Source organism: Meleagris gallopavo, chromosome 2, assembly GCF_000146605.3.
Source record: "Meleagris gallopavo isolate NT-WF06-2002-E0010 breed Aviagen turkey brand Nicholas breeding stock chromosome 2, Turkey_5.1, whole genome shotgun sequence".
NCBI lineage: Eukaryota > Metazoa > Chordata > Aves > Galliformes > Phasianidae > Meleagris > Meleagris gallopavo.
Window position 1 is genome coordinate 104,313,254 of NC_015012.2, and position 26,638 is coordinate 104,339,891.

At 53.1% G+C, this 26,638-nt stretch overlaps 1 protein-coding gene across 1 annotated transcript in view; it reads right to left on the reverse strand.

The window, feature by feature from the left end:
• The window catches only part of NCOA1 (nuclear receptor coactivator 1), a 114,597-nt gene that overhangs the window by 524 nt on the left and 87,435 nt on the right, over positions 1 to 26,638 (reverse strand). Inside the window, 16 exon segments of the mRNA XM_019613376.2 lie at positions 839 to 928; positions 1,788 to 1,971; positions 2,725 to 2,899; positions 3,809 to 4,208; positions 5,431 to 5,532; positions 5,731 to 6,045; positions 8,581 to 8,749; positions 11,895 to 12,021; positions 14,976 to 15,161; positions 16,239 to 16,413; positions 21,263 to 22,126; positions 22,129 to 22,609; positions 23,356 to 23,503; positions 23,849 to 23,989; positions 24,619 to 24,714; positions 25,867 to 26,046. Coding sequence (XP_019468921.1) covers positions 839 to 928; positions 1,788 to 1,971; positions 2,725 to 2,899; positions 3,809 to 4,208; positions 5,431 to 5,532; positions 5,731 to 6,045; positions 8,581 to 8,749; positions 11,895 to 12,021; positions 14,976 to 15,161; positions 16,239 to 16,413; positions 21,263 to 22,126; positions 22,129 to 22,609; positions 23,356 to 23,503; positions 23,849 to 23,989; positions 24,619 to 24,714; positions 25,867 to 26,046 — 3,833 coding nt within the window.

Sequence of the window (26,638 nt, forward strand, 5' to 3'; positions counted from 1 at the left end):
GAGGAAAAATCAGCTTGGCTCATCCCGGGAAGGGGCAGCCATAAGGCAGCGGCACGGGGCAGACTGGAGGCGAGCGAGGTCCGGAGCTGCTTTACAAAATGAGGAGCGGTGGTGGCAGGTCCCCATGTGCCGGAGTGTGTGAGCACAAGGATGGAGCCCGCGGGGTGGTCCGAAAGGAGGAGACTCATCAGGCGGTGTGAGCGCAAAGCACGGAGCCCGCGGGCATCGGCGCTCGGATTGGCAGGCACGGACGGACAGACAGACGGACAGACGTCGCCCTGCAGCCTCCCCGCTCCCTCCGGATATTCCCTTCCAAATCGCCTGCCCTTCCATCCCCGGGATGGATCTTTCAGACTGAAGACCTGAGCCTAGGAAAGAACTCCTCCCGCTGCTGTCACCTCGGGGCTGCTCTTGGAGATGGATGGGGCTGAGCACCTCCTGTGCTCACTTATTTCCCGGCTTGGCTGCAGAGTTTCTGCTCAGTGAGCAGCTCTCCGAGTCCCCAAGCACCACTGCACCATAGAATCTCCAAATTGGAAGGGACCCTTAGAGGCCATCTGTCCCACTCCCTGTACTGAACAGGGACACCCACAGCTCCATCAGCGCTCAGAGCCCATCCAGCCTGACCTTGGCTGCCTGCAGGGACGGGACACCCACTGCCTTTCAGGGTGACCAGCAGGGTCAGACCTAGCCCTGCAAACTGAAACAGCCCTGGTTAACAGCTCGCCTGGTGCCAAGCGTGCCGACAAGGCATGGCTGGAGAACGTTCAAGTTTTATTGGCAGCACAGCAAACTCCTCTCTCTGTACCTGAGATGTGCTTAGCAGTTTCTTACTGACCTGCGCCCCATCTGCTTCTGTTTTCAAAAGGTCAGTGGAGGAAAGCTGGTTGCAGTAAAGGCCCGTGGGTCTCAGCGCCGGGTCGTTTACCTGTCAAAAGCAGTAACAAAGCTCAGAGTGGGCTCTGGATGTCCCCAAGGCACTCATTACCCCCTCGAGCTGAGCTGGGTGGGTCTGGGAAACTCAGAGCCCAGGTGGGTTTGGGGAGGGGGAGCCCATGGGGCAGCACCAGCGTCCTCTCATTCTGAGGCTGGGACGCATTTTGACTTTCTCTCCACCTCCTGCACTTTGCCTTGGGCTGCTTCCAGGGACACGTGGTCTCCAGGGAGCGTGGCACGTCACCAAATGCACTTGACACGAGAGGGAAAAGCCGCTGGGGAAGCTGCAAGCCCCAGCCTGCAGCACTCCCACACAAACCCAGTGAGCCAAGAGCAGCTCCAAGGACCTTAATGGCACTGAGACAAACCCCAGCAGCTAAAATTTCAGGAGGGCCAGAGCCTCAAACAGCCACAGTGCTTGGCCATGGCTGGTGGCAGTGTCCTGGGCACAATCAGCCAAGTGCAGGTTTGCACGCGCTCCGTTTGGATACAGCTACCAGGAGATATGCAAAGCCACCCCCAACACCTTGTCAAAGCAGCTCTGGAGGTGCTAGGGATGCTCTGCTTCCCTCTAAGGACACAGAGGCTGCAGCCTCCCCCGGGTGTAACACAGCAGTGTCAATGGAGCAGGGACATCTGCTGCCCTTCTTGGGAAGGGCTGGGAAAGGGGAACCCTAAAATGCATTGTGGCAAATCCCCAGCGCTAAACCCACAGCCAGGTGAAGGTTGGGATATGCACTGCTTGTAAATGAAGAAATTACAGAAACAAATGAATCTAACAAATCTGGGGAGACCCGTTAGGAAAGCAACCCTCCAGAATGCTGGGGAGGGCCGTGAGCAGTGGCACTGACCTGCTCTGAGCACATGGAGTTCATCCCAGGCATCTGCAGCGAGTTCATCTGCATCTGTCCCGCCATGGGATTCATGTTCTGGACGTTGGTGTTTCCTCCTGCCATAGAGACGGTGATGCTCATGTTGTTGTACATTCCCTGCTGGGCCGGTGCTGGCTGGGTCTGCCCCGTTTGGCTGAATACGCTGATGGAGAGGGGAGAAAAGGGTTAACCAAGTGCTGGTGGGAGGATGCTCTCTGCCTGCCTGTTCTGGAAGGGATGAAGCACGTGGAGCCATCAGAGGAGCTTCAGCCACCCAAGGAAGCCCTCTAAGGCTGGTGACTACTGTAGGAACATCTGCCCTCTGCTCCTCAGTGCGATGTGGTGGGGCAGGAGGGACAACAGGGACAAGAGGGGACCACCAAGGAAGTGATGCAAAGCCCTGGATGAGGTGACACCAAGCTCTGCTTAACCAGGGAAGGTCAGCTGAGCTACCTGCAGGCACAAAGCAACACAGCCTCAGGTGAACTTTTTAATTGTTCATTTCTGGAGATCTGAAGCTCCAGAAATTTGACTTGCACAAAACCAAGCAGAAGTCTGATGGCTCTTCCCATTCGCTTCCAAAGTCTATCAGTTTTCACAAGGCATGATGAAGCCACCTCACTCCAAGAGCTCCTCACTGATTTAAACCACTGTGCTGGGTCCTTCTGGCCATCCCAAGACAAGGTGAGCATGAAGCCATGGGTCGGTGGTTGACTTGCACATGGAGTGAGGACACTGGATATAGGTTCAGCCAGGCTGGGACTGTCTCCTTGGTGTCACCATGTCTGCTCTTGGTGTCCTGTCTGCTCTTCCCACATCCCACCTCCCCACCCAGGCTGCCCTAGGTCAGTAGGGCAGGAGCTCCTTTATTGTCCCTTCCAGCCCAACCCACCCAATGACACCATGGTGACCTTACTTGCTGTTTCCCATGGCTCCCTGCTGCCAGGTCTTCATGTCGGGTGACTGATAGCCCGGTGCAGGCGGTGCTGGCTGCAGCATTGGGCTTTGAGATGGAGGGAGCTGTGGTGACATCAGGGGACTGCTGGGGCTGAGCGAGGGGGCGAAGGCGGGCTCATTCTGCTGACCCATGCCTGGGGAAGGAAGGACAGACAGCATCAGCTGTGCGATCCATTAGCAGCCTCCCCTCTTCCTCCTCCTCGTCCTGCTACTGCTGCCATCAAACCCGTGACTTTTGCTCTTGGAGTCTCTGGTTTTCATCTCAAGCAGCTCTATCACTCAAATTCAAATAACTCATAGATGAATTATTGGGGAAACCGCCCCACCACGTGGTTTCCACCAGCAGGTACTCCTATTTTGTACCACACCTGTATGGAAAATAGCCAAGGTAATGCCAAGACAATGGCAAAGGTGGTTCCTGCAGGGCTCTGCTCATCGGTTACCGTGTGCCATGCTGAGACCCCACGCTGCTGCTGAATGGGAGCAGCTTCAAGCACTCAGCATCATCCATGCACCCCTCCGCACAGGCTCACCAATGTCATCAGAGCTCTGTGCCCAGGCAAGGAGCATGAGCTGGCTGCAGCCCATTTCAGACATCTCAGTGACAATACCGACTTTTCCAGAGCATATAAATTTAAGGAAGCACAATTTAGAGAACTGCTTTGCAGTTTCCTTTTTGCAGAAAGAATGAACAAAGAAATGAATTATTTGCCAAAATTACCTATTTTTAAGGGGGTTCAACCAGGAAAGGTTTGCTTGGGATATACGGAGTAGTGAGATGCCGTGCGAAATGGTGGCAGTGTGGCTGTGCCCTTTGCCTATCCTTCCCCACTGCTTTTACACCACTGGTGTAAATGCAAGCAAAACCCCAATGGCAGCAAAATCCCTCCCATGTGCTATTTGCTAAACGTGTGTTTTCTAGGGTCATCCCTGTTCTTCTCCTATCCCCGCACCCTCCAGTGTGCCCATTCCCTTGCCAACCACCCCCTACCCAGAGACGCCGGTTCCAAGAGGGGCACACAGTCCCCTCCATCCCCACCTACCTGATCCCGAATACTGAAAGATGTTCTGCTGCATCTGCGGCGTCATCCCAGCACCGAACTGCCCTCCGACGCTGCCCATCATCCCCCTGGTCACCATGCCGCCACGGTTGGCCAACGCAGCCTCAGGGCTGGACGCCAGCTGCGAGAAGGGGCTGGTGGAGGTGGGAGGGTTCCCGGGGCTCGTACCGTAGTTGGGGGGATAAGGGAATTGCTGTGGGGGAGCCTGGGGGAGGCGGGCGGCCCCCATTTGCACCGGGAGCCCGGCTGAGGGTGGGAGGTTGTTGCCGAAGCTCTGCTGTCTCATGAGGATGGCTCGCTGCTGCATGAGCTGCCGCTGCCGGTGCTGCTGGCTGTAGAGCTCGCGTTGACGCTGGGCCAGCATCTGGGCGTTGAGGGGAGGCTGTGGGGAAGGAAGATGTTAAAAGAGTTAACTCCTCTTTGCATCTCAGTGTACAGCTCAGAGCCCCGGGAGCGACAAGCCGTGCCCCTGTTTGGGGCAACCAACGGCCTCGATTTGTGAAGGGAAGCTGGGAGGAAAAAAGGGAACACGGCACCAAGGAGCGACTGGGGAAATGCTGTAGATTGGATGGTCTGTGCAAATCAGTGGTTGAGGATCTCAAAGGATCGGCCCCCATCCAGGCTGTGTCCCCCAGGCAAATGGGAAAGCCTGTATGATTGCCCTGCTACCAGGTATGATTGTCTCATTATTGGATCATCGCTTCTAGTGGATGCAGCGAAAGCCACTTCTTGTGCCCTTCATAGAATCATAGAATGGCCTGAGTTGAAGAGGACCACAACGCTCATCCAGTTCAACCCCCTGCTATGTGCAGGGTCACCAACCACCAGACCAGGCTGCCCAGAGCCACATCCAGCCTGACCTTGAATGCCTCCAGGGATGGGGCATCCACAGCCTCCTTGGGCAACCTGTTCCAGTGCCCTTCGGGGAAGGCTCCCAGCAAGGAGTGCCCAACACCAGGATCTCTGACCTTGACCCCATGAAATCACCCCATGACATTTCCCGTGGTGCTGGCTCCTTCCCTAGCTGCCGGGCCAGATGTGCTCCCATCCATCACCATAGGAGCTGCAGCGCAGCAAGAGAGAACTCAACAAAGCCATCACAACTGCCAGTGGAGCTCTGATGGAAAGCGCCGGGTCCCTCTGTCTGCAGCTCATATTCCCCACCAGAGATGCTGTGATGCTTAACGAAACTTGCAGGCTTCTCAGAGAAGTGGAATAAAGTTACCAGAACTCAGCTACGCTTTCCAACTCCTCCTTGCAGGGAGCAGATGTTTTATCCACTTTATTAGAAGTGAAACAAGAACTTTAGGGCCTGGGGATTTGCAGGATCATTAAGAAGATTTCACTGGAGATTCTGGTATTTAAAGGATGGCATCTATTTTCCAAAGATCCTTCTCAATTAACGATCTTGGCACGTTTGTCTCTAAGCGATAATGAGGTCTTTGTGCCTTACCCAAGCGTAGGGGATGGAGTAAAGGGGGAGGAAAAAGAATCACAAAGGCACATCTGGAGCCACTCCTCTGCATGGTGGGTGATGTCCCCATCCCCAGGGAATGAGCAGATGGGACTGAGCTGCCTTTGCCACCACGCTGCATCCCCCTTACCTGCGGGGTCATCTGCTGCTGCATGCCCGCCCTCATGTTGATGCCCACGGGGGAGTTGGCTGCAAACTGGTTGAGGATCGCTTGCCGGTTCTGATGGATCAGCTGCAGGGAAGGGAGGACAATCAGGAAGGTTTTCCAGCTACAGATGCAGATGTTCCAGCAATATTTTCCCTTAGTGTCCACCCAGCCTCCGGCTACTCAAAGCCCTCCCAATCTCCCCCCATTGCAGGACTGGTGCCGCAGGGAGGATGCTGCGTCCCTCTCACCCATGGATCCAGCTGGAGGTAGGGGGGACTTTACCTGCTGCTGGCCCTGCAGCCGCTGCTGCAGCTGAAGTCGCAGCTGGTTGGGAGCCGTGGGGGGTCGGCTGAGCGTCTGCCGGGGCTGCATGGCCATGGTGGTGGGGAAGGCACCGCGCGGCGGCGGGACCTGAACCGGCATGGGACCGAAGGACGGCTTCTGCCGGACCATGCCGGGGAAGGCGGCAGGGAGGTTGGTGGTGGGAGATGCTGAGGAGTAAGGCTGGGGGTACATGCCGGGCTTCTGCTCCATCATCAGAGGAGGGGTGGCTTGCTGGGGCTGGAACCGTTCTGTCAGGGCTTCCAGCCCGCCGCCCTGGAAGGGAGAAGAGGGAGGAAAATCTTTACGCTGCAGCCCCACCTGCAGCCATCCCCATCCAGCACAGCTCAAGGGCAGAGCTATCCCAAGTGGGGTTAACCATCGTTCCTCAAGGCTTTGATAATCTTGGAGGGATGGGACTGATTTCTGCTGGCTTGTTTTGGAGCAAGGACCCCAGGAAAAAAGTCCTTGGATATGCGCTTGGGGTTCATCTCTCTGTGTCCAAAGCACTGATGGATTGTGGTGTGCTCACTGCTCATGGAATTATGGAAACCATGGAATCATGGAACCATAAAATCAGAGAATCATAGAATCATGGAACCACAGAATCATAGAATTGTAGAACCACGGAATCACGGAATCACAGAACCATGGAACCACAGAAACGTGGAATAATGAAATCACAGAACCATAGAAACATGGAATCATAGAACCACGGAACCACAGAGCCATAGAATCATGAAACAATGAAATGACAGAACCATAGAAACATGGAATCAGAACCAGGGAACCACAGAATCAGTGAATAATGACATCACAGAACACAGAATCAGAGAATCACAGAACCACAGAATCGTGGAGCCACACAATCATGGAATCACAGAATTCTACAATGGTTTGAGGTGGAAGAGACTTAAAGCCCATCCAATCCCAACCATGGCAGGAACCATGGCAGGGATATCTCCCACCAGACCAGGTTGCCCAAAGCCATCCACCTTGTCCTTGAGCACCTCCAGGGATGAGGCACCCACAGTTTCTCTGGGCAACTTGTGCCAGGGTCTCACCACCCTCATCAGCATCTCTTTGGGCAGGGCATCACACTTGGAAGATCAACACGAACGAGGGACATAGTCAGGTCTTCTCCCTCTTCCATAAATTAAGATCATAGAAAGCTCAAATCCTATGATTTATCATAGAATCATAGAATCACCAAGGTTGGAAAAGACCTACAAGATCATCCAGTCCAACCGTGCACCTATTACCAATAGCTCCCACTAAACCATGTCCCTCAACACAACATCCAGTCTTTCCTTGAACACCCCCAGGGTCGGCGACTCCACCACCTCCCTGGGCAGTCCATTCCAGTGCCTGACCACCCTTTCTGAAAAGTAATACTTCCTAATGTCCAGCTTGAATCTCCCCTGCCGTAGATGGAATATATATGGCTCAAGGACTGGGTTCCAGGTCATAAAACAGCAGCCTATAACCATACTTGAGGCTTTTCTCATCTTTTCTCCCCAAACTACCCACTTTCCACTCAGCTCTTCCTTTCCCCATGTCCTCAGTAATGTGGAGGAGAGGGAAACAGCCCAAGCCCCCCGGGATGGAGGCGGCTCGGGGAAAGTCAAGGAGATCCATCCATGTCCTGAAGTGACAAAGCATCTCCAGGGCAACCACGTGCCTTCCCTCATAGCCAGCACTGGATGGGGACTGAAGTATCTGGGTCCAAAGTGCAAAAATTTGAAGTCAGAGTAAATCCCTAAGCTCTCCCCAGGGATGTGAAGTCCTACCTGCCAGTAAAACATCCTACACAGGCTGTCCAGGGAGGTGGTGGGGTCACCACCTCTGGGGGGTGTTCCACAACTGTGGGGACGTGGCACTGAGGGATGGGGTCAGTGGACACGGTGGGGTGGGTCGGGGTTGGACTTGGGGATGTGAGAAGTCTTTTCCAACCTGAATGATCCTATGATTCTGTGATTCACACAGGCTTTCAGTTCTGCTCATTGTTTTGGAAAAAGCATGTGAGCACCACAGGGCACGGAAAGAGAAACCACTCTATGAAAAAACCCGAGCAATGCATCTCATCTTCCACGTCCCTTACTCCCTGCCTAAATTCAGGCTTCCCCCTGGCCATGCCCTGTTATTCAGAACAACCCAAATCCTTCAGATGCCTCTGCACGGGCGCCTGTAGCCGGGGCCATGGTGCTATCCGAATCAGACGGCAACACCGGAGCAAAACTGTCATTTTTTCCACGGTTAAATTAGAAGAGAGGGGCAGCTGCAGTGTAAGCCAATCTCAACAGCGAGGGCTGCTGGCTCTCATACCAGCCAGGCCATTAGCTATATTATTAGGCAGCACAATTAAGGCTCAGGAATCTCTGCCTGTGGGACTCCAGCTGGAAGGCTCCTCCACGCCCCAACCCTGAGCGTGGCGGGGAAGCGGGCCGGGCTGCCAGCCCTCCCCACACCCCGACACATGAGCTGCCCTTTGAAGGGCTGACGTTTCTCATGGGGGATGGCGTTTTTAAGCCGAGAGCGGCCTATTGGATTTCATGGGGATGCTTTCCAGCATTTTTTTCTCTGTGGAATGGCAGAGGATTAAGTATCCCCTCCGAATCTGATGCGCTTTCCCACTCACATCTGGCCTCCCGTGACCAGATGTTGGAAATCCTCCTCCTCCACGCTCATGTCAGAGCTCAGCATCTGCTGGAACTGGATGATCCTTAAGGTCCCTTCCAACCTCAGCTGTTCTGTGACTGTATGACCTGACCACGGCCCCGACCTCTTTCCGACCCCACTGAGCCTCTCTACCTGCACCAGTTTGTCAATGCCAAGGGCTCGGTCCAGCTCAGCCAGCTCCGTCTCATCCTTGCCGCTCAGGAAGGACACGAGCTGCTCCAGCAGTGCCTTCTCATCGTTGCGGCCCTCCGGGGTGGTGGGAGGACACAGGAGCTCGTCCAGCTGCGAGGTGATGCAGGGGCTGCGGAGACAAAAGCCCGAGGAGACACGTGAAGGGTCGTCAAAGCAGCAGCGGGGCTGAGCCATAGAAAATCCTGCTCTGCACTGCGCTGTTGGCCTCCCACCCATCACCCCACTGCCAGGATGAAATCCCACAGCGAACGGAGCCAGCGCTGGGCTTCGGTGGGGTTCTGGAGGACCACATGGTGCTTTTGCTCTGCAAGAGTTACAGGCAGGGCGGTGGGAGGCAGCTCACAACGTGAGCAGGGAGCGGAGCGGGAGGTTGGGAAGGCGCTGGGACAGCTGGAAAAGAAACAGCTGAAGGCAGAGGGAACCTTTTAGTTGCAAAAAGAAGATTTCTGACAAGCTCGCTCGATATTCTTTGGGAATAAGATTAATATGTAATGAGAGACATTCCAATGATGTGACTAATTGGAGTCAATCGGATTTGCCGGGTCTGACACAATGAAGGGAGCCATGGCACATCACGCTCACAGAGAGACACAAAGGAGAGAACTGGAGCATGCCAGCAGTTCCCAAGCAGCAGACATGTTTATCCTTTTAGCTCCAGATGAGGACCAGATGTACAGTAAGGAACTGAAGCCAATGGGACCGAGAGTGCTGCAGCCAACACACGCAGTTTAATCCAGGGAAAGAAATACTGGGCGCTGGGATTTCTTACATTACAGAGCAGGGGCAGAGAGGGAAGCAGGGAGATGGAGGTGAAAAGCAGGGCTGGTTTCCTACGGCCCAGGTCCCTGCTACTGGCTGCTTTGTACTGAACCACTCGGAGGGCAAAGCCAAAGATGAGAGCTGGCTGCTCAAAGCCATCAATCCTGCAGAGAAAGTGGGGGACAAAGTTTTTCTCTGCATTAACAGGCAATGAGAGGATGAATGCAGGCTGGCAATTTCTCTTCGTCTCACCACAGACCTCTGCATGAATGGTTTATAAGGAGACCGTGGGACAGTACAACCCTTAGATAGGAAATAAACCTTCAATGACCATGTATGCTGCATTCCATGCAGGTCAGCCCCATGCTGGCAGGTGGGAGGAATTTGGTGTCAAATGCTGCTTGAAGTCCCATAAAACATCTCCCTGGCATGGCTTCCAAAGGCCTCCTGCCCAACACAGATGTCCTGAACACCGAGGGCATCCCTGCTGGCACAGTATGCCAGTGCTGTGGCCATCAAGCCAGGCCCTGGCCGACATTCTTGATCTTGGGAGATTAGAGGAAGATGTGTGAGAGCCGCCTGCAGCACCCTGGATGTGGTTCAAGGTGCCTTGGACCCGGACCACAGTGCCTGTACCACCCTTCCATCAATGACACAGAGCACTTAGGCTCAGAGCACAGAAGGGGGCATGTTGTAACCATCCCACTTGATCAAGAATTGAAGATCCAGACGGGTTGGGGACAAGGAGAACTTGCAAGGAAGCCCCCCTTGGCCAGGCAGGTCAGCTCACTGAGCAAGGCAGGAGCTCTGGTGACGGATGCATACCTTGCAGCTGGAAAACCTTCACAACCCCTAAAGCAAAAGCTCTGCTGGTAACACAGTTAAGAGAGGAGTTGCTCTGAAGCTGGAGCCCAACTGAAGGCACACGATGCAGAACAATCTGTGCACGTTATCGGTGCAGTTTATGGCTGTGCCACTAGATGGAAGTGCACAAATCCCAGCCAACCCTCTGACTTTAGACTTCCTCTCTGGCTTTACAGAGGAATCTGCTCTCTTCAATTTCTCTGCCGTTGCTTTTCAAGTCTGTTGTACCAAAGCAGAGCCTGAAGACCTCTGCAAGGGCTGACGAACCCCTTCCTTGTGATGAAGCAAGTTCTGGAAGGGGATGCTGAGAAGCAAGCCTTATCTACAACACAGTGGCTGCTTTTTGCTCCTGGGGACTTAAAGTGCTGTTCCAGAGACTGCCAAGGCAGCTCTCACCTATGGAGCTCCATCAGACATAAGGCTGCTGAAGTTATTGCAGGGAAGTGAGGTGGGAAGTGGGCACCAGAAAGGCTGTCTGGCTCCGTGCTTGGAGCACAGGGCTGCTGAGTAAGGTAAGGTCATTTTCCCCTGATAAAGCAAGTGAAGCAGCATTTTAAGGAACATTTGTAGCTTAAAACCAAGATTGATTTTTAGAACTGCTCTGCCCTTTGCTGGATATGCCCCACAGATCTCACATCAACGACAAAACTGCGACACACCACTGAGATCTAAAAGGGAAGCTGCTTCCTTGCAGCAAGGACTCGAGCTGATGTAAGCGCTCTTCCTCATTTAAACAGGGATTGGTTTTATCTCCCAGCAATTTCAAGCAATGAGAGGCTGAGTCTTTCCAGCCAAAATCCAACATCCGTGTTCAAAGACCACTTAGGCAATTCTTTTCTTGGGCTGAGTGAAGAGTTTTTAGAAATGAATCCAAACTTAGCTCCTAGAAGAAGATGTCTGGCTCTTGCCTTGCTCAAATACAAATCTCATACATTTGCTCTTCGTGGCAGGAAAACAGAAGCTTTGCTTATCTGTGAAGGATTTAATTAGCAACCCATGGATGGATCTTGGCAGCAAGGGCTGGAAAAGGATCCTCCCAGAGCTCATCATCTATCCAACAGGTATCTGACCTCTGGGCATGGGAAAGGACTCAGCCTCCGTCCACACTGCCAATGCTGATGCCTTGGAGAGCTCCTGAATGAGGAAGCCCTGTGACCTCTGTATGGCATCAAGCAGAGAGCACCACCAGCAAGGCTCCCTGCGCTCCTCACCTCCAGCCTCAAAGTAATCGACCTCCAGGCTCCTGCAATAGCATTGCTATGACATTTACAGCCAAGGAATGATGTTGCATGCTGAGGTGATGACTCCTTGGCTGCTCTGCAGGGCAAGGACCTAAAGAGGACCTTTCAGTTGAAGCCGAGCAAATGGGGACAGCGAAGAGCTGCAGTGACATGAAGACACAAAACTGTCCCATGGCTCTCGTGATGCCACTGCTGACCCCAGAAAGAAAAATGTGGGAGAATTCTAGCTGCAGTATTGATTAGTGAGGACTTTCAATGTGGATATATGGGATTAACTGGGTCTGGACCAAGAATTGATGGTGCATGCCCTGTTTACAGAGGCAGAAATTGCTAGAACATCCCAGTGTCCTGCTGGGTGAGATCAGAAAGTCACCGAGCTGCAGTACTTACTCTTCGGGTTTACTCAGCGTGCTTCGGTTCATGGGTGCCATGCTGTTATCTGTCCATGGGATCTGCTCGCCCATGCCTGGCTGCCCAAACTGGTGATCTGGCACCCCCATCTCCAGCTCTGACATCCCTGTGGGGAGAAGAGGGGTCAGGGGAGGAAGCGTTAGCGTGCCAAGGGGACTCAGGCACCTTAGGAGATGTGCAGAGAGATGCTGACAGTGGGCAAAACCACAGCCAAGGTGCCATGCCCATGCCCAAGGCACACTGCCATGAAGGCATTGATGCTTTCTGCAGATAAATCCTCTGTTAGAGATAACACGCACAAAATTCAGAGCTCGGTCTCATACTCAAACCCAAAGGATGAGCCTGGGCTTTGGGTGAACACTTGTGTGGCTGCTCCAGCAGATCTATGTGTCCTCAATATGTACCAACGCTATGACCCCATCTCAGTTCCCCTTTTCTGAACATTTCCAGCAAGTTTCTCAAAATCTAGTCAAGTCAGAGGGCTCATTCTCGAAGGCCAGCTGTTAGCACTGGAGATTTTAGTTGAAAAAAATAGCACACACCCATTAGCATCTTCTGACTCTATTTTGGAGAAAAGTTAATTTGTGCAGGGAAAGGAGCCAATGCAATTAGATTAAGTTTAGCACAACTTGGAGCCTGAGCCCAGGACAGGGAGATTTATGTGGATGGAGACTTTACATCATCCAACTCAAAATAGAATCACAGAGTCATAGAATCAATTAAGGCTGGAAAAGACCTCTAAGATCACCCAGTCCAACCCCAACCTGTCCTCACTGTGCCCACTGGCCATGTCCCCAAGTGCCACATCTCCACTGTTCTTAACACCTCCAGAAGATCAGAGAACACCTTGGCTAAGTTGGCCATGGAGCCCCATGCAGATGGACACAAGGGATAAGCCCACTTCTGGCCAGGTTGGGATTGCTGCTTCAGGATATGTCATCGGTGGCCAGTGCCATGGGCTTGCAGGGTACCAAGGATGCAAATCTTTATTTTTTTTTAACTTCACTAAGCTCTGTTGTGATGATTTTTTCCCCAATAAAATACAGCACTGAAGAGAACTGAGGTGCCATCAGCAGAGCTTCCAACATCCCAACGGAACAGAAATCCCAGGCACAGCCCAGAGAGGGCAGAGGAACAGGAGGCAGGACCTGGTGACTTGGTGGACATCCAGAACAGGGAAGTGCCCTATCTGGGGACAAACCCAGCAGTGCTTGGTGTCTTCCCTGTCGTCCCAAGGTATCCCCAGCTCCAGGCAATGACAGCTCCCAGATTGAGCCTGTTTTGTGGGTTTTACACCAAAACACAAGAGCCCTAAGCTTGCTCTTGGATGGAAGCAGGGAGAGGTGTTCCTTTACTTCTTGCAATGTCTTGAAAAAAGCCTTAAGGTTGCTTGGCAACAGGCGGATAAAAGCAGTGGCAGCAGTAGCTCCAGTGGGGCCGGCTCCGCGCAGCCGCAGTGCAGAGCTCCAAGTCTTCCCTGCTTGCCTGACAACAGTTCCCAGTTCTGTTTCTGCTGAAAACTGCAGTTTTTTCCCAATCAAAGCATCAGCCTGCAGCTGCTCATGGTCATGAAGGCGGGTGTCGTACTGCAGCTGCACAACGGCCTCAAGAGGAGGGAAGATCATGGGTGGGACCCTGAAGCTGGTGCTGGGCTGATGCTGGGCATAGCTTGGAGTGGGTAGGAAAACTGTAGTGCTGAGCAGCTCAGCAGGCTATGAACATTGGGAAAAGAGGGGATCTGTTGAAGGAGGAAAGCTCAGACGGAGAAATACAGAGCATGGGCACAAAGAACAAAGTGAAAATTTGGGACCAGTGTGCTCTCACGAGTCTTGCACAGACATGGGGCCATCTGAGCAACAAAGGGAGATGCCCTTTGTGCAACACATGAAACTCTCTGGAAAAAGAAGCTGCCAGAGGAAGAAGGTCAATGTCATAACAGTGTGTCGGGGTGTGCGTCCACCTAACGCAGTGGTCAGGGCAAGAGCTGTGCTTACAGGTGAGCAGTGCCACATACAGGATGCAGGAAATGCCAGGGGACAGCAGCTCAGTCCCATCCCACACCATCCTTGCTACCATCTAGAGAAGCAGAGCTTCTGTGAGGTCCCTCTTCCAGTGTTGCTCAATGCTAAATCCTTGAAGTGAGCCCCTTGTTCCTGCAGCCACGTACCAGCACACCTGAGCTGTTGGGTGGACCTGGCCACAGCACCATGTCACTGTCACTCCAAAGCAGCACAGGCACTCCAGGCTTCATGGAAATCTATTTTGACTTTAGTATGGCCCTTATTCAGAGGGCAGGGAGGCCCTGGCACAGGCTGCATAGGTAAGCTGTGCGTGGCCCATTCCTGTCTGTGACCAAAGCTAGGCTGCAAGGGGCCCTGTGCAACCAGCCCACGGCAGGACTTGGAACTGGGTGGGCTTTAAGACCTCTTCCAACCCAAACCAAGACACCTGAGCCACTGCCTTGCTTCATGTAGCTGGAAAGAGGAGGAAGGTTTGGGTTTGCATTCTTGAGATGTCAGAGGGGCTCTTCTCTAGATAGGGAGATGGTGATGCTCTCTCATGCTGTCTCTCAAGGCATTTTCTGACTTTTTAGAAAGAAAAGGTGAACAGGAGGCATATTTAAGCCCAGTTCTGCCACCTTGCACTTCTTCAGCACCCACAAGAATGAACACAGAGTCACAGAGTCTTCAGGTTGGACAAGACCTCTCAGATCCCCAAGTCCAACCCCAGCCCACCCCACCGTGCCCACTGCCCACGTCTCTCAGTGCCACATCCCCACAGTTCTGGAACACCTCCAGGGATGCTGACCCCACCACCTCCCTGGGCAGCTGTGCCACTGCATCACCACTCTATAAGAGAAGAAATGTCTCCAAATACCCAACCTGAACCTCTCCTACTCCTACCCAAGGCCATCACCTCTCAAGACTTCCCCTTGGCTTTCCCTGTTTGTAACAGGGAGACCTGGCCCAAAAAAGTCCTCCAAGAGAAAGCTTTCCCATCACATCCCCCTTCTGCTGTCACAGCTGGCTGAGCAGAGCAGGTGCCCATGGCAGCACATACCTGTGTCAGGTGGGAAGGGGTTTGGTCCCGGCACAGTGCCCCTGCCCTGCTCGGCCGGCGCTCGGGGCCGCGGGCTGCTGCCGTTGGTTGCAGGGAAAGCAACTGGCCTGAGCTGAGATGGCTCCAGTGGGTCACAGAACTCAAAGGGGGCTCGAGCTGCCTGCATGCCCTGCCCGCTGCTGATAGCTGAGTTTGGAAAACAAAGATAAACATATAAAAATTCAGATCTCTTCCCACGAGCTCATCGCAACATCACCGGTGGATGCAGTGCCCCACCAGGAAGCTGACACTGGGTACTCTGGGGTAAGGGAGAAGGCTTGCATCTATAAGATATATGTAAATAGGTTTTATACAATAGCAGAATAGAGGATGAGGACCAATTCCTTCACAGTGAACGGGGATTCCTCTCAGGGGAGCAGCAGTAGTACAAGAGATGCTCCGCGATGCTGCCTGTGTGCACTCCAGCTATGTTCTGCTGGGCATTGCTGGCTTTAAATCAATTAAAACCGCATGGGAAAACGATGCTGTTAAGCCTCGCATCGTTACAACTCTCATTTGCATGGATTTTCACAAGTTCAGCTGCAGCTTGCCAGCGGGGAGCACGTAGCAAATGCTTCTGTTCACACTCAGACCTTCTTTTCTGTATTTCTGCTGGGCAGTGATGCAGGGGATGGAATAAACCATAGCTGTGCACCAGGAAAAATCATACATGGGACAAAGCCCTGTAGGACCTGTCCTGGCTGCTGTGCTCGTGCTGGGGCTGGCAGGGCACTAAAGGGAACCAGTGAGGGTGGCACAGTGCTGCTGATCAGGACAGGCACGTGGCACGGGCTCCAGACAACAGCACTGCAACTTGGGTGCATTTGTACAGCCAAGTTCATGCTCTGCTTGTAAAGGCCTGCTGGCCCTGTTTGCTGCTCACGTCCCAGCACAGGGAAGCCAAGGAGCCACAGTTGGAGTCCCTGGCTTTCTCACTTGCTTGTGGGCTCCTTCAGGGGTTCCTTCAGGAGCAGGTGAGAGCGCTCACTTTGGAGAAAAAGCAGGGTGTTTTTTCTATTTTAACCCCTCCCTGTCAGTTCTGACACTAAACCTGGGTGCACTCAGTCCCAACGCACTGCTTAAAAGTGACAGCAATGCTTCCAAACCTCCATTTCCAGGGGTCAAACTGCTCAATCTGGAGAGAACCTGAATCCCCCTTGTATTCTCTGTGCTCCCACCCCCCTAGGACCCCACATGGGGTCAAATCCCAGGGCTGACACCTACGGTTGAGGCCGGCGGGGGCTCTGGGGGCAGTGCTGGGCTGCAGGGGGGCTGCCAGCATTTCAGGTTTGACAGCCACGCCGCTCTCACTCCTCTCTGGCCCACACAAGCCTGGCAGCTGGGCAGCTTTCTCCAGTGATGGCAGGAGCTGGTCCAGCTGCTCCAGTTCGGCAGCAAACTGAGGAAGGAAAGGAGAGCAGAGGTTGGTGAGTTTGATTCCTTTGCAATAATACAAAAGTGAGCTCGGTGGGAAAGGATCAGCCCCAAATCGCAGAAATGGGCACCAACGATGCTTCAAATCAAAACCACTCCAGAGTGGTTGGTGGCACTGGGATGGAATTAAGCAATGCTGGGATAATCCCTGGGCAATCCCAGATGAATGCATATAGAACCACAGAATCATTCAGGTTGGAAGAGGGCTTTAAGATTCTCAAGTCCAACTCCAACCCATCCCACCGTGCCCACTGGCCACGTCCCTCAGTGCCACATCCCCATGGTTCCTGAACACCTCCAGGGATGGTGACCCCACCACCTTCCTGGGCAGCTTTGCCTACCCTACAAGGATATCCCCCAGGTGCCAGGTTCCCTACCACTGAGCCCCATTCATGCCTGCTGCCCACATGCTGCAATGAGCAGCATTATGAACAGCTCCACCAACACGGCCAAATAAAACTAATAGCTATTTAAAACACAAGATCAGAAAATCGTAGAATTATAGAATGGCCTGGGTTGAAAAGGCCCACAATGCTCATCCAGTTCCAACCCCCTGCTATGTGCAGGGTCACCAACCAGCAGACCAGGCTGCCCAGAGCCACATCCAGCCTGGCCTTGAATGCCTGCAGGGATGGGGCATCCACAGCCTCCTTGGGCAACCTGTTCCACTGCCTCACCACCCTCTGGGTGAAAAACTTCCGCCTCATATCTAACCTAAACCTCCCCTGTCTCAGTTTAAAACCATTCCCCCTTGATAATTTGCTTTGCTAATATACATATGTTCATGCTGAAATGAGAAGAATAAAAAATGGTTCACTCCAGGAGAAATGAATTAAGAGAACAACTGCCCCAAAGTGCACTCCTGTGCCTGCTTGGGGCACACAATTACCTTGATGGGAAGGAAAATGCCATCCAGCTCCTTCAGCCCTCATCAAGGCTGAGAGTGGATGAGCGGATGTTTAGCCCAAGGACTGGACTAAATGGGAAGGGTGATGGGGAAGGGATTTGTGCTGGTGGATATAAGATAAATGAGCTCTGGCAAACAAGAAAAATATCTCAAGGGAAGTCAAATATTTCAAAATTTAAGGGCATTTTGTGTTTCCAGAAGAGCCACTTTTCAGTGTTTGGGAAGGTTAGGCCACTAACCGTGGGATAACGAATAGACAACCTGAAAGTGCACTAAAAACCTCTGTGTATGATGGAGGCCTTCAGGGTTACTGCTCTCCGTGGGTCCAACTGAAAGGAGCCATCTCCAGATCTATCCAAGTACGGCGAGAAAAACTGCAGAAGACAGCTCTGTCTGCTTGCATTACTTCTCGCTTTTCCTCCCCCTTTCTGAATAAGGACAAAAAAAACCAAACCAATTTTCTCAAGCACCTAACAAAGGGGTCACACGGGAGGAATGCTGTTGGATCCTGGCAGGGCTGAGCCCACCCAGGCACCTCTGACATCCCCACCAATGTCACATTTCTGTCCTGACCTTGTGCAGGGCCTTGTCCCCATCCCCACTGCCTCTACTGCAGGAACGAACTGGGGCTGTTAACACACACGACAGTGTGGGTTTTTTTTTTATTTACAGTGGCATTTTGCGAATTAAATGATGTTTAGGCAACACTGATGATGAGCAGCATAACGTGAGCAGCAGGCATTGATGGCAGGATTTATAATGCAGTATTCAGGGCTGTGTCCTCCTGTGCATGCCTTCTATCCGACCCTAACCCAGAGGCCTGCAATGAAGGGTATCTTCGCACACTCAGGCATAACTGATGCCCTCAAGCAGGGAAATTATTGCTTCCCTTACAACGGATGAGATGAATGCAATTAAACAGCAGCCCGTGGTGCCCTCTAAGCAACGCAGGACCACACCGGCACCTCTCCACTTGGATGCCCTTCTTGTGGCATCATCCTTCCTCCAGCAACAACAGCAAGCAGAAGGCTGGGAAACCAAATGGCACCACTGAAATGGGGGGGAGACAAAGCAGGGAGCTGGGGGTCTGGGAGAGCTGGCACAGAGCGGAGCTGCAGTCAAAGCTGAGCATCCTGAGCATCCTTCTTTCCTGGAAGAGATCCTGGAGGAGCACAGGGCATCTTGCAGCAAAAGGAAGTGAGGCTGTGTTCTTGGAAATGAGCACAAGGATGAGTTGGAAAGAAAATAATTATGTGAGGTGAGTGGCAAGCTGCAGCGTGCCCCACCATTACGTCGCCCCATTTGATATTTCAATAGAAACATGAAGAAAAAATCCCAGGCAAGTGCTTGGATTTATTTGCAATAGCAGCTCCTCTCCCCATGGCTCACTGAAGCAATCCAGCTAGCAGAAACCACATGGCACTCAGCTCTGTCCTCGGATGCTGAGCAGTTATGGGCTGTTTGCTCCTCCGAACATGCAAGTGAAGGCTCCACAACCCTGCTCAAGTCTCTGTTGTTAACTCTTAGGAGCACTTCTGGTCCCATACATAGGTTTGCCATTCTCCAGCTGTCTGGGGAAAGATACTTGGAAATAAGAAGCCATGGGCAAGGCTAAAAACGTGAGTTTGCTTCCAACAGCAGAGCAGAGGGGCTCACAACCTCAGCCAGGCTCCGAGTTCTCCAAAGCTGAGCATCCCAAAACTGGAAGACAGGCACATCCTGACTTGGGTCTTGCCAATATAGAGGCAATTCATGGAATGAGAGAACTGTTCTGGTTGATAAAGACCTCTGAGATCACCAAGCCCAACCCCAGCCCATCCCACCATGCTCACTGACCACATCCTTCAGTGCCACATCTCCATGTTCCCCAAGCACCTCCAGGGCTGGTGACCCCACCGTATCCCTGGGCACCCAACCCAACTTGTTCCATCATTCCATGATCACAGCAAGAGATAACGAGTGAGATTCCCACTCGCCTGCAGGACAACTGACCACAGCTCCCAGGAGAACTGAGCCCTTAACCCTATTAAGAGACTCATTGCATGTTGCCATCGGAGGCTTTGGGAGCTCTCTGTTATTCACACCGCACCTCTCAGCCCCATTTGACACAGTCAGTAAGCAGGCTATCAGCCCTGTTCTGAATGTCAGCCTCTCTGTTCTCTTTGCTTAAAAAGGATTAAGCAGCCTTATCCATGTTACCATCTCCCCTGGCTTTCAAAAATAAGAAATCTCTTCTATTCATAGCTGCATGTAATGAATATTTATACACTCAAATCTCTATTGCGGAGATCTGTCACTGGATTATTCAATTTAATAATACTTTTAGGATAACTAAAAGGCCTGTATAATTGCTAATCTCAGCCAACAAGAGGGCAACAGATTGAGAATTCCCGGGGACACGAGCCTTGAATGTGCCCAGAGATGCAGAATTAAGAGCCCTTTCACTTGGCAAGGCTCACACAGCCCCCTCCCCATTCAGGCCTGCCACCTGCAGCAAGCAGCACCGCTCCTTTCCCATTCTTATGCAGCTCGGAAAGCTTCTTCCTTCCTCTCCCAGCATTGTCTTGAAGCTCTGAGTTACCAAAACGTGGAAGCACCTTTAAGGTTGGGAAGGACCATTAAGATCACCGAGTCCAACCTCAGCCCACCCCACCGTGCCCACTGCCCACATCCCTCAGTGCCACATCCCCACGGTTCTGGAACACCTCCAGCTTTGGTGACCCCACCACCTCCTGGGCAGCTGTGCCACTGCATCACTGCTCTTTATGAGGAGAAATGTTTCCTAACATCCAACCTGAATTTCCCCTGGCACAATCTGAGGTCATTACCACTCATCCTATCACTGTCATCCCAGAGCAGAGGCTGACCGCACTTCACCACAACCTCCTTTCAGCAGTTGTACAGAATGATATAGGTCTCCCCTGAGCTCCTCTGCTCCAAACTGATCCATCCCAGTGCCCTCAGCTGCTCCCCATAACACTAGTGCTGCAGACCCCTCATAGCTCCACTGCCCTTCTCTGGACACACTGCAGTGCCTCAGTGCCTTTCTTGTAGTGAGGGGCCCAACACTGAACACTACACTGGAGGTGCAGCCCCACCAGAACTGAGTACAGGGGATGATCACCTGCAGAGAATCATGGAATCACAGAATCACAAGGTTGGAAACGACCTGCAAGATCATCTAGTCCAACCGTCCTCCCATTACCACAGCTATCACAAGCTACTAAAGCACATCTCGTAGTTCCTCATCCAGACAACTCTGCACTCTGCCTCAGCCCAGCTATCCAGCCTGTCCAGATCCCTCTGCGGGGCCTTCCTCCCCACCTCCTCATCTGCAAACTTACTGAGGGTGCACTCAGTGCCGTCATCCAGGTTATCAATAAGAATACTGAACAGGTTTCCCAGTACCAACCTCTGGGGAACATCATTTGTGATCAGCCACCACTTGGATGGAATTCATTCACATCACTCTCTGGGCCCAGCCCTACAGCCAGTTCTTTACCCAGTGAAGAGTACAGCTGTCCCAGCCACGGGCTGCAGCTTCTCCAGGAGAATACTGTGGGAGACTGAGTCAAGTACTTTACGAAAGTCTATGCAGGTTACATCCACAGCCTTTCCTTCATCCACCAGGCAGGTCATCCGGCCATAGAAGGAGATCAGGTCAAGCAGGACCCGCCTTTCATGAACCATGCTGGCTGGACCTGATCCCCTGGCTGCCCTGCAAATGCTGCATGATTGCACTCAAGATGATCTGCAACAGAACCCAGTCAACAGAGGGTAACAGCAGTGCTAGAGAAGGTGGAACCAGTAGGGAAGGCAGCACCACACCTGCTGGAGGAGCAGTGGGGCAAAACACCAAAAAAGCCTGACTTTTCAATGGTGCTGACCCCAAAAGCAGCAGACTCACCTGGCCCTGTGACTCCAGCTTGACCTCCTCTGCGGCCGGCGGCTTGGCCAGCGGCACTGGGGTGGTGTTGCAGGGCTCCATCTGCTCCGTCTTCTCCACCTTCACCTTCACGTCATCCAGGCTGAGGGCTGGGGCGGCGGCGAGCTCCTTCTCGTCCTTATCAAGCAGATAGCGCAGGAGCTGGTGATCCTTGACATCCTTCTTTTTCATAGCATCCGACTCCAGCTTGATGTCCGGGGTGCCCGGCAGCTGGCTCGGGGCTGTCGGGGTGGTGGCGGGGTTGGGGACGTTATCCTTTTTGTCATGCTCCATGGCCAAGGTGGTGATGTCAGAAGGGCTGCCCTCCTGAAGGAGTCTATGCAAAATCTTGTGCCGCTCGGTCAGCGAGCTATGGGAGGAGGGACAGGTGCTGCTCGGCGGGTTGCTGGCACCCAGTGCGCTCGTGGTGCCCGCGCAGGCCAACGAATCCTTGCAGCTCGTGTCCGCATCCGCGTGCCGAAGCTGCTGCTCGGCCGTGCTGGCCAGCAGCTGGACCAGCTTGTGGCTGGTGGATTGGGAGCACTTGCTCTCCCCCTCCGTGAGCCTCTCGCCGGCATGCAGCACACCCGAGTCCAGCGGTTTGCCGTCACCCGCACCGCCATCAGACTGGATCATCTCGCTCAGGATGGAGGCGATCTCCTTGCTGTCCTTGGACTCCGCTTTCATGGGCTGCATGCCGAGGCGGCCGGGCGAGCTCTGGGAGCCCAGCTGTCTCAGCACAGGGGGTGGCGTGGAGTAGCCCACCGGTGTGCTGGCACCTTCGCTAAGCCCCTGCAAAGAGTTTATGGGGGCGGTGGGAAAGGACCTGGAGCCGCCACCGCCACCGCCGTTGCCGCCCCGCCGCTGTTGGCCATGCCCACGGGGGAGTGCATGGTGGGCATGGTGGGGGAGAAGGGATTGCTGGGTCCCCGGGGCCGGGGGACCAGTCCTGGGCTGACCCGGTGCCTAGGAGACATGAATTGCGGCGGGGTGATCCCTGGGCTGTTCATGGGGGAGCTATTGAGGTTTAAATTGTGGTTACTGTTCGGGGGACCGGCTTGTCCCTGGCTTAAGGCAACATTGGCTCCTATCTGGTTCCCAGGAGAACAGCCGAAGCTCGTTTGGCTGGTGCTCGAGTTGCTGCTGTGGAGGCCGGCACCGGGCTGCTGGTTGCCAGGGGTGGCCAGCATGCTGCCATTGGAGGGAGGGATGGAGGGCGGCAGGGCCATGCCTTGCCCTGGGGAGATGTTGGGGTTCAGAGAGGGGCTGACCCGCGGAAGGGCCATGGCTGAGTTAGTGTTCTCCTGGGAGGGCAGCATGCCGTGATCCCTGTCGGAGACAAAAGGGAAACAGAGAGACACGTGAGGCTTCTCCCAGACTTTTGGTATTCTCCAAACAGCCTCCTGCCACCCTTTTATTCTGCAGAGATCTGAAGCTTGAAGAACGGGAGCCTGCAAGCTCCAGCTCTGTTTCAGTAGACTGGGAGGAGTGCAGCAGCTTCACCACCTCCCCAGAAAGGGGACACAACCTCCTCTGGGTGCTGTGCTCCCACGTGGCCAGAAGACCCTGCTCAGAGAGCATTCCCACCCACCCTATCCTCCCCATGTTTCTCCCGCACAGCCCAGGCCCACAGACTCAGCTCACCCTGTTCTGCAAGTTCTCCAGAGCCTCTCCCTCCCCAAATATTTTGCCTAAGTTCTCTGGGCAAGGCAGAAATCTCAAGCACGTCTATAAAGCTCCACCTGAACGCCCCGTGCTCTTTGCCAAATGGCAATCATCAATAAAATGCAACAGAGCTGCTTTATGCTGGTGTTCAGATCTGGGTCCCTCATGGCCTAGTATTAAATGTGGAGGTTGATGGCCCTGCCTGTGGCAGAGGGGTTGCAGCTTCATGATCCTTGAGGTCCCTTCCAACCCGGGCCACTCTGTGATTCTGTGATTCTGTGATCATATCTCCAAACAAGACCACGAGCCATGGTTGGAATGGGCTGAGGATGGGTTCCTCGATTCCTGAATCACATGCAGGCATGGTACCAACCTGAGCACGGCTCTGCAGCAGCGCTACAGGAACATACCTGTCGATGATGTGGATGCCCATGATGAAGGGCTGCACTTCTGGGCTGGAGGGGTAGCAGAGCTTGCACTTGGTGTGGGCGCTGAGCACCGTCCCGTCGCTCAGGGTGAATCGGTAAGATGGGCTGAAGGCTGTGCCACGTGTCATCACTGAAGGGGACAACCAAAAACACAGGGATACCTTCAGCAACAACAGCAGAACAGCAGTGTAATGCCCAAATCTGGCCTGTGGAGATGTGCCTCAATTCCGTATTTCCCAAAGGGTTCCTAAAGGGAACCCCATACCTGGCCCAGCTCTGCTGCTCTGCAGCTGGAGGAGCTCCTCCAGCGATGCTCAGCTGCTTCAGCTCACCCTCCAGTGCTCTGCAATTACTATTGCAGTGTTTGTTTTCCCAGAAAGCACTTAGCCAGCAACAAGGGCTATGCATCAACTTGGTACTGCAGCTACTGCTGCTCAGCACGAGAGGGAGAGAGCCGGTGAGAAGAGCTTGTTACCTTCTTGAAAGAGCTGCTTGGCATAAGATGGCTCTCTGCCCTGAGGCTGGAAGAAAGCATAGATGCATTTCCGCACTAAATCTTCCCAACCCGTCCTGCCGGCAGCTCTGAGGGAGCTGGTGTCGATGGAGATGATTTTACCTGGGTGGAGAGAGGAGAGCCACGTTACTCAGGCACAGCAGAACGCGTGCACTCAGTGTATGCTCCTGCACAAAGAACTCTCCGGTGTCAGGAAAAGCAGGCAGCCATGCAAAGCGGATATTACAGCAATGGAGAGGTAGCAGAAAGCCTGCATGCACTCATTAAGGATTCACAGGTTGCAGGGAAGTCCATGGTGGTGATTAACAGTCAGAAAGAAGGTCACCAAACCGCTTCAATAAAGAAGAAAGCAATATTTGGATGAGAGCATCCCCAAATCCGAATGGTGACGATTGCTTCCTTCCCATTGATCAGCAACCTCAATATCCCCTGAAATCAAATGGAGGGGAGAGTGGCTGCATGTGTGATACATTCGATCAGTCCTGCACCCCCCCTTCGAGAGCCACAAGTGCAGTTTTCCTTCTGCTGGTTGAGGAAACCACTGAATCCAGCACTTGCAGCAGCACCCAGCATTCAGCACCCTGTCCAAAGCCTTGGGAGAGTGCAAGGACTCGTTGTGATGGAGGAGATGGGATGCACCCTTCGGGATGCACAGCACAAGGACAGCTCAGCAAGGATGCTGCTGGCCAGGAGGAGCCCCAACAGCCCCAGCAGCATTGCATGGACATTACCTGTGGTGTCTTGCTTGGTCACAAAGGATTCGGAAGGGGTGACGGCTGCTGGTCGAGGTAACCTTCTCGCAATGCATATCAGACAGGACTGGAAATCTGCCAAAGCAGAAGGAGAAGGGACTAGGAGAATGAGAAAGTCACACGTTACAGCCTCCACTTGCAATTCAGAATGTTAATTAAAATAACTCTGCGGTGCTCGACAGCCATGTCCTGCCCTGGAAGTGTTTACCCCAAGCAGTCCTTCGGCCCTTCAGAGCAAGGAGGCTCTCTGTAAACTATATGAAGTTTGCTGGGAGAGGTTTCCAGTGTTTGGAGAAATTAATTGTAAAGGCTTTTCAGATCTGGCAGTATTGTACAATAAAAGTCAGCGCTAAAAGCCAGCAACTGTCAGCTTCAGGCAAAGTATTTGGTCATAAAATACCATAATTTATTTCTTCCAGTCGTGATCTCCTGTGTAAACCGCAATGGATTAATTCAGCTAATGTGCTGGAAAATAAGAGTTGGTACACAGAGATGAGAGCTACGGCATTTGCAGGGAAGCTCTTTCACTCTCCTGCTCTGAGACCTCACACCAGGGAAGCAGCTGCCCTGCTGCCACCAGGGTGACCCACCCGTCCAAAATCCTGCATTTGCTTTGGCCAAAACCATGCCATCAGCACGGTGCTGAGCAGCTCCTAGGGCTGGGAATATTCCTGATGGTCAGGCATCTCCTGCACGTGCTATCAATTAGAGTCTGGGCTCACTCAACAGTATCTTCCCTTTGCGGCCTGCTGGGAAAAGGCTGTGCAGCCAGCAAGCTTGGTCTGGTAATTATAGAATCATAGGGTCATAAAGGTTGGAGAAGACCTCTAAGATCATCACGTCCAACCTCTGACCCATCACCACCGTGCCCACTCATAGAATCATTGAGTCATTATGGTTGGACCTCCACCATGCCCACTACAATATCTCTCTACATGTAATCATAGCATCACGAAGGTTGGAAAAGACCATTAAGATCATCAAATCCAACCGTTCACCCAACTAAACCACGTCCCTGTGTGCCACATCTATGGCATCCATGGGATTTCTCTTTCCTCCAGCAACACTGATTGCAAGCAGTGCCAAAAGCTGCCTCTGGAGAGTCACGGAAGCCTTTTCAAAAGTCAGCCTGCCCATTTTTTGGTGAAAATCCTGGAGGATTTCACCTCGTCCCCTTCTCCCCATCCCCTTCCCATTGCAGGGCTAGAGGTGAAGGCTCTGCCCTACCTTCTCCTTCCTCCTTGAACGTCTTGGGCTGGGAAACGGTGAAGCACTGCATCACCTCGTAGCGCTGGCGAGCCTCCTGGTTCTCAGTGCCAGGCTCATCGGGCGGCCGGATCAGCATCCTGCAGCTGAATGTGTGGCTGTTGCGTCGGGTCGCTTCCTGAGGCCAGGGAACTCCATTCACTGGGGTGGGAGGGAGAAAGGAAGAGAAGGAATGTTACAAGTTGTGACATATTGCAAAGATGAAGCTCCACGGATGAGAGCTCTGATCTTCACTGCAGACCAGAAGCCTGTGCAAGGCTGGACCTGCTGTGCCCACATTGCTGGGTGTTATTAAACCACTGTGATCCTGAAGCACGGCAGCACAGCAGCTCCCTGCACAACAAAACTTGGAACAGGATGTCCAGACAGCGATGTCAGTGGGATCCCACCTAACCACAGCCAAATTTTCCACCAAACACTGCTATCTTGCCAAATAACAGGGAAAAAGCTCTGCTGAATTCAGGCTGGAGGAGAAGCAATGCTGCAGTCTGGGATACTCTCTCTTAGGGGATGGCTGGTAAACCTGCCAAAGACCCCAAGCATGAGTCAGTGATCCCAGAAGAGCAGTAAAAGCACCTATAACCCACACTGATATCAAAGTCATCACACTGCTGTTAATGATGCCAATTCCATCTTACAGACAGCGAAACTGAGGCAAAGGTGGCTGAGTCACTCCCAGCACCTGGAAGGACTCCTGAATTTTGCCACTGCACTAGAAATGCTGAAATGATGC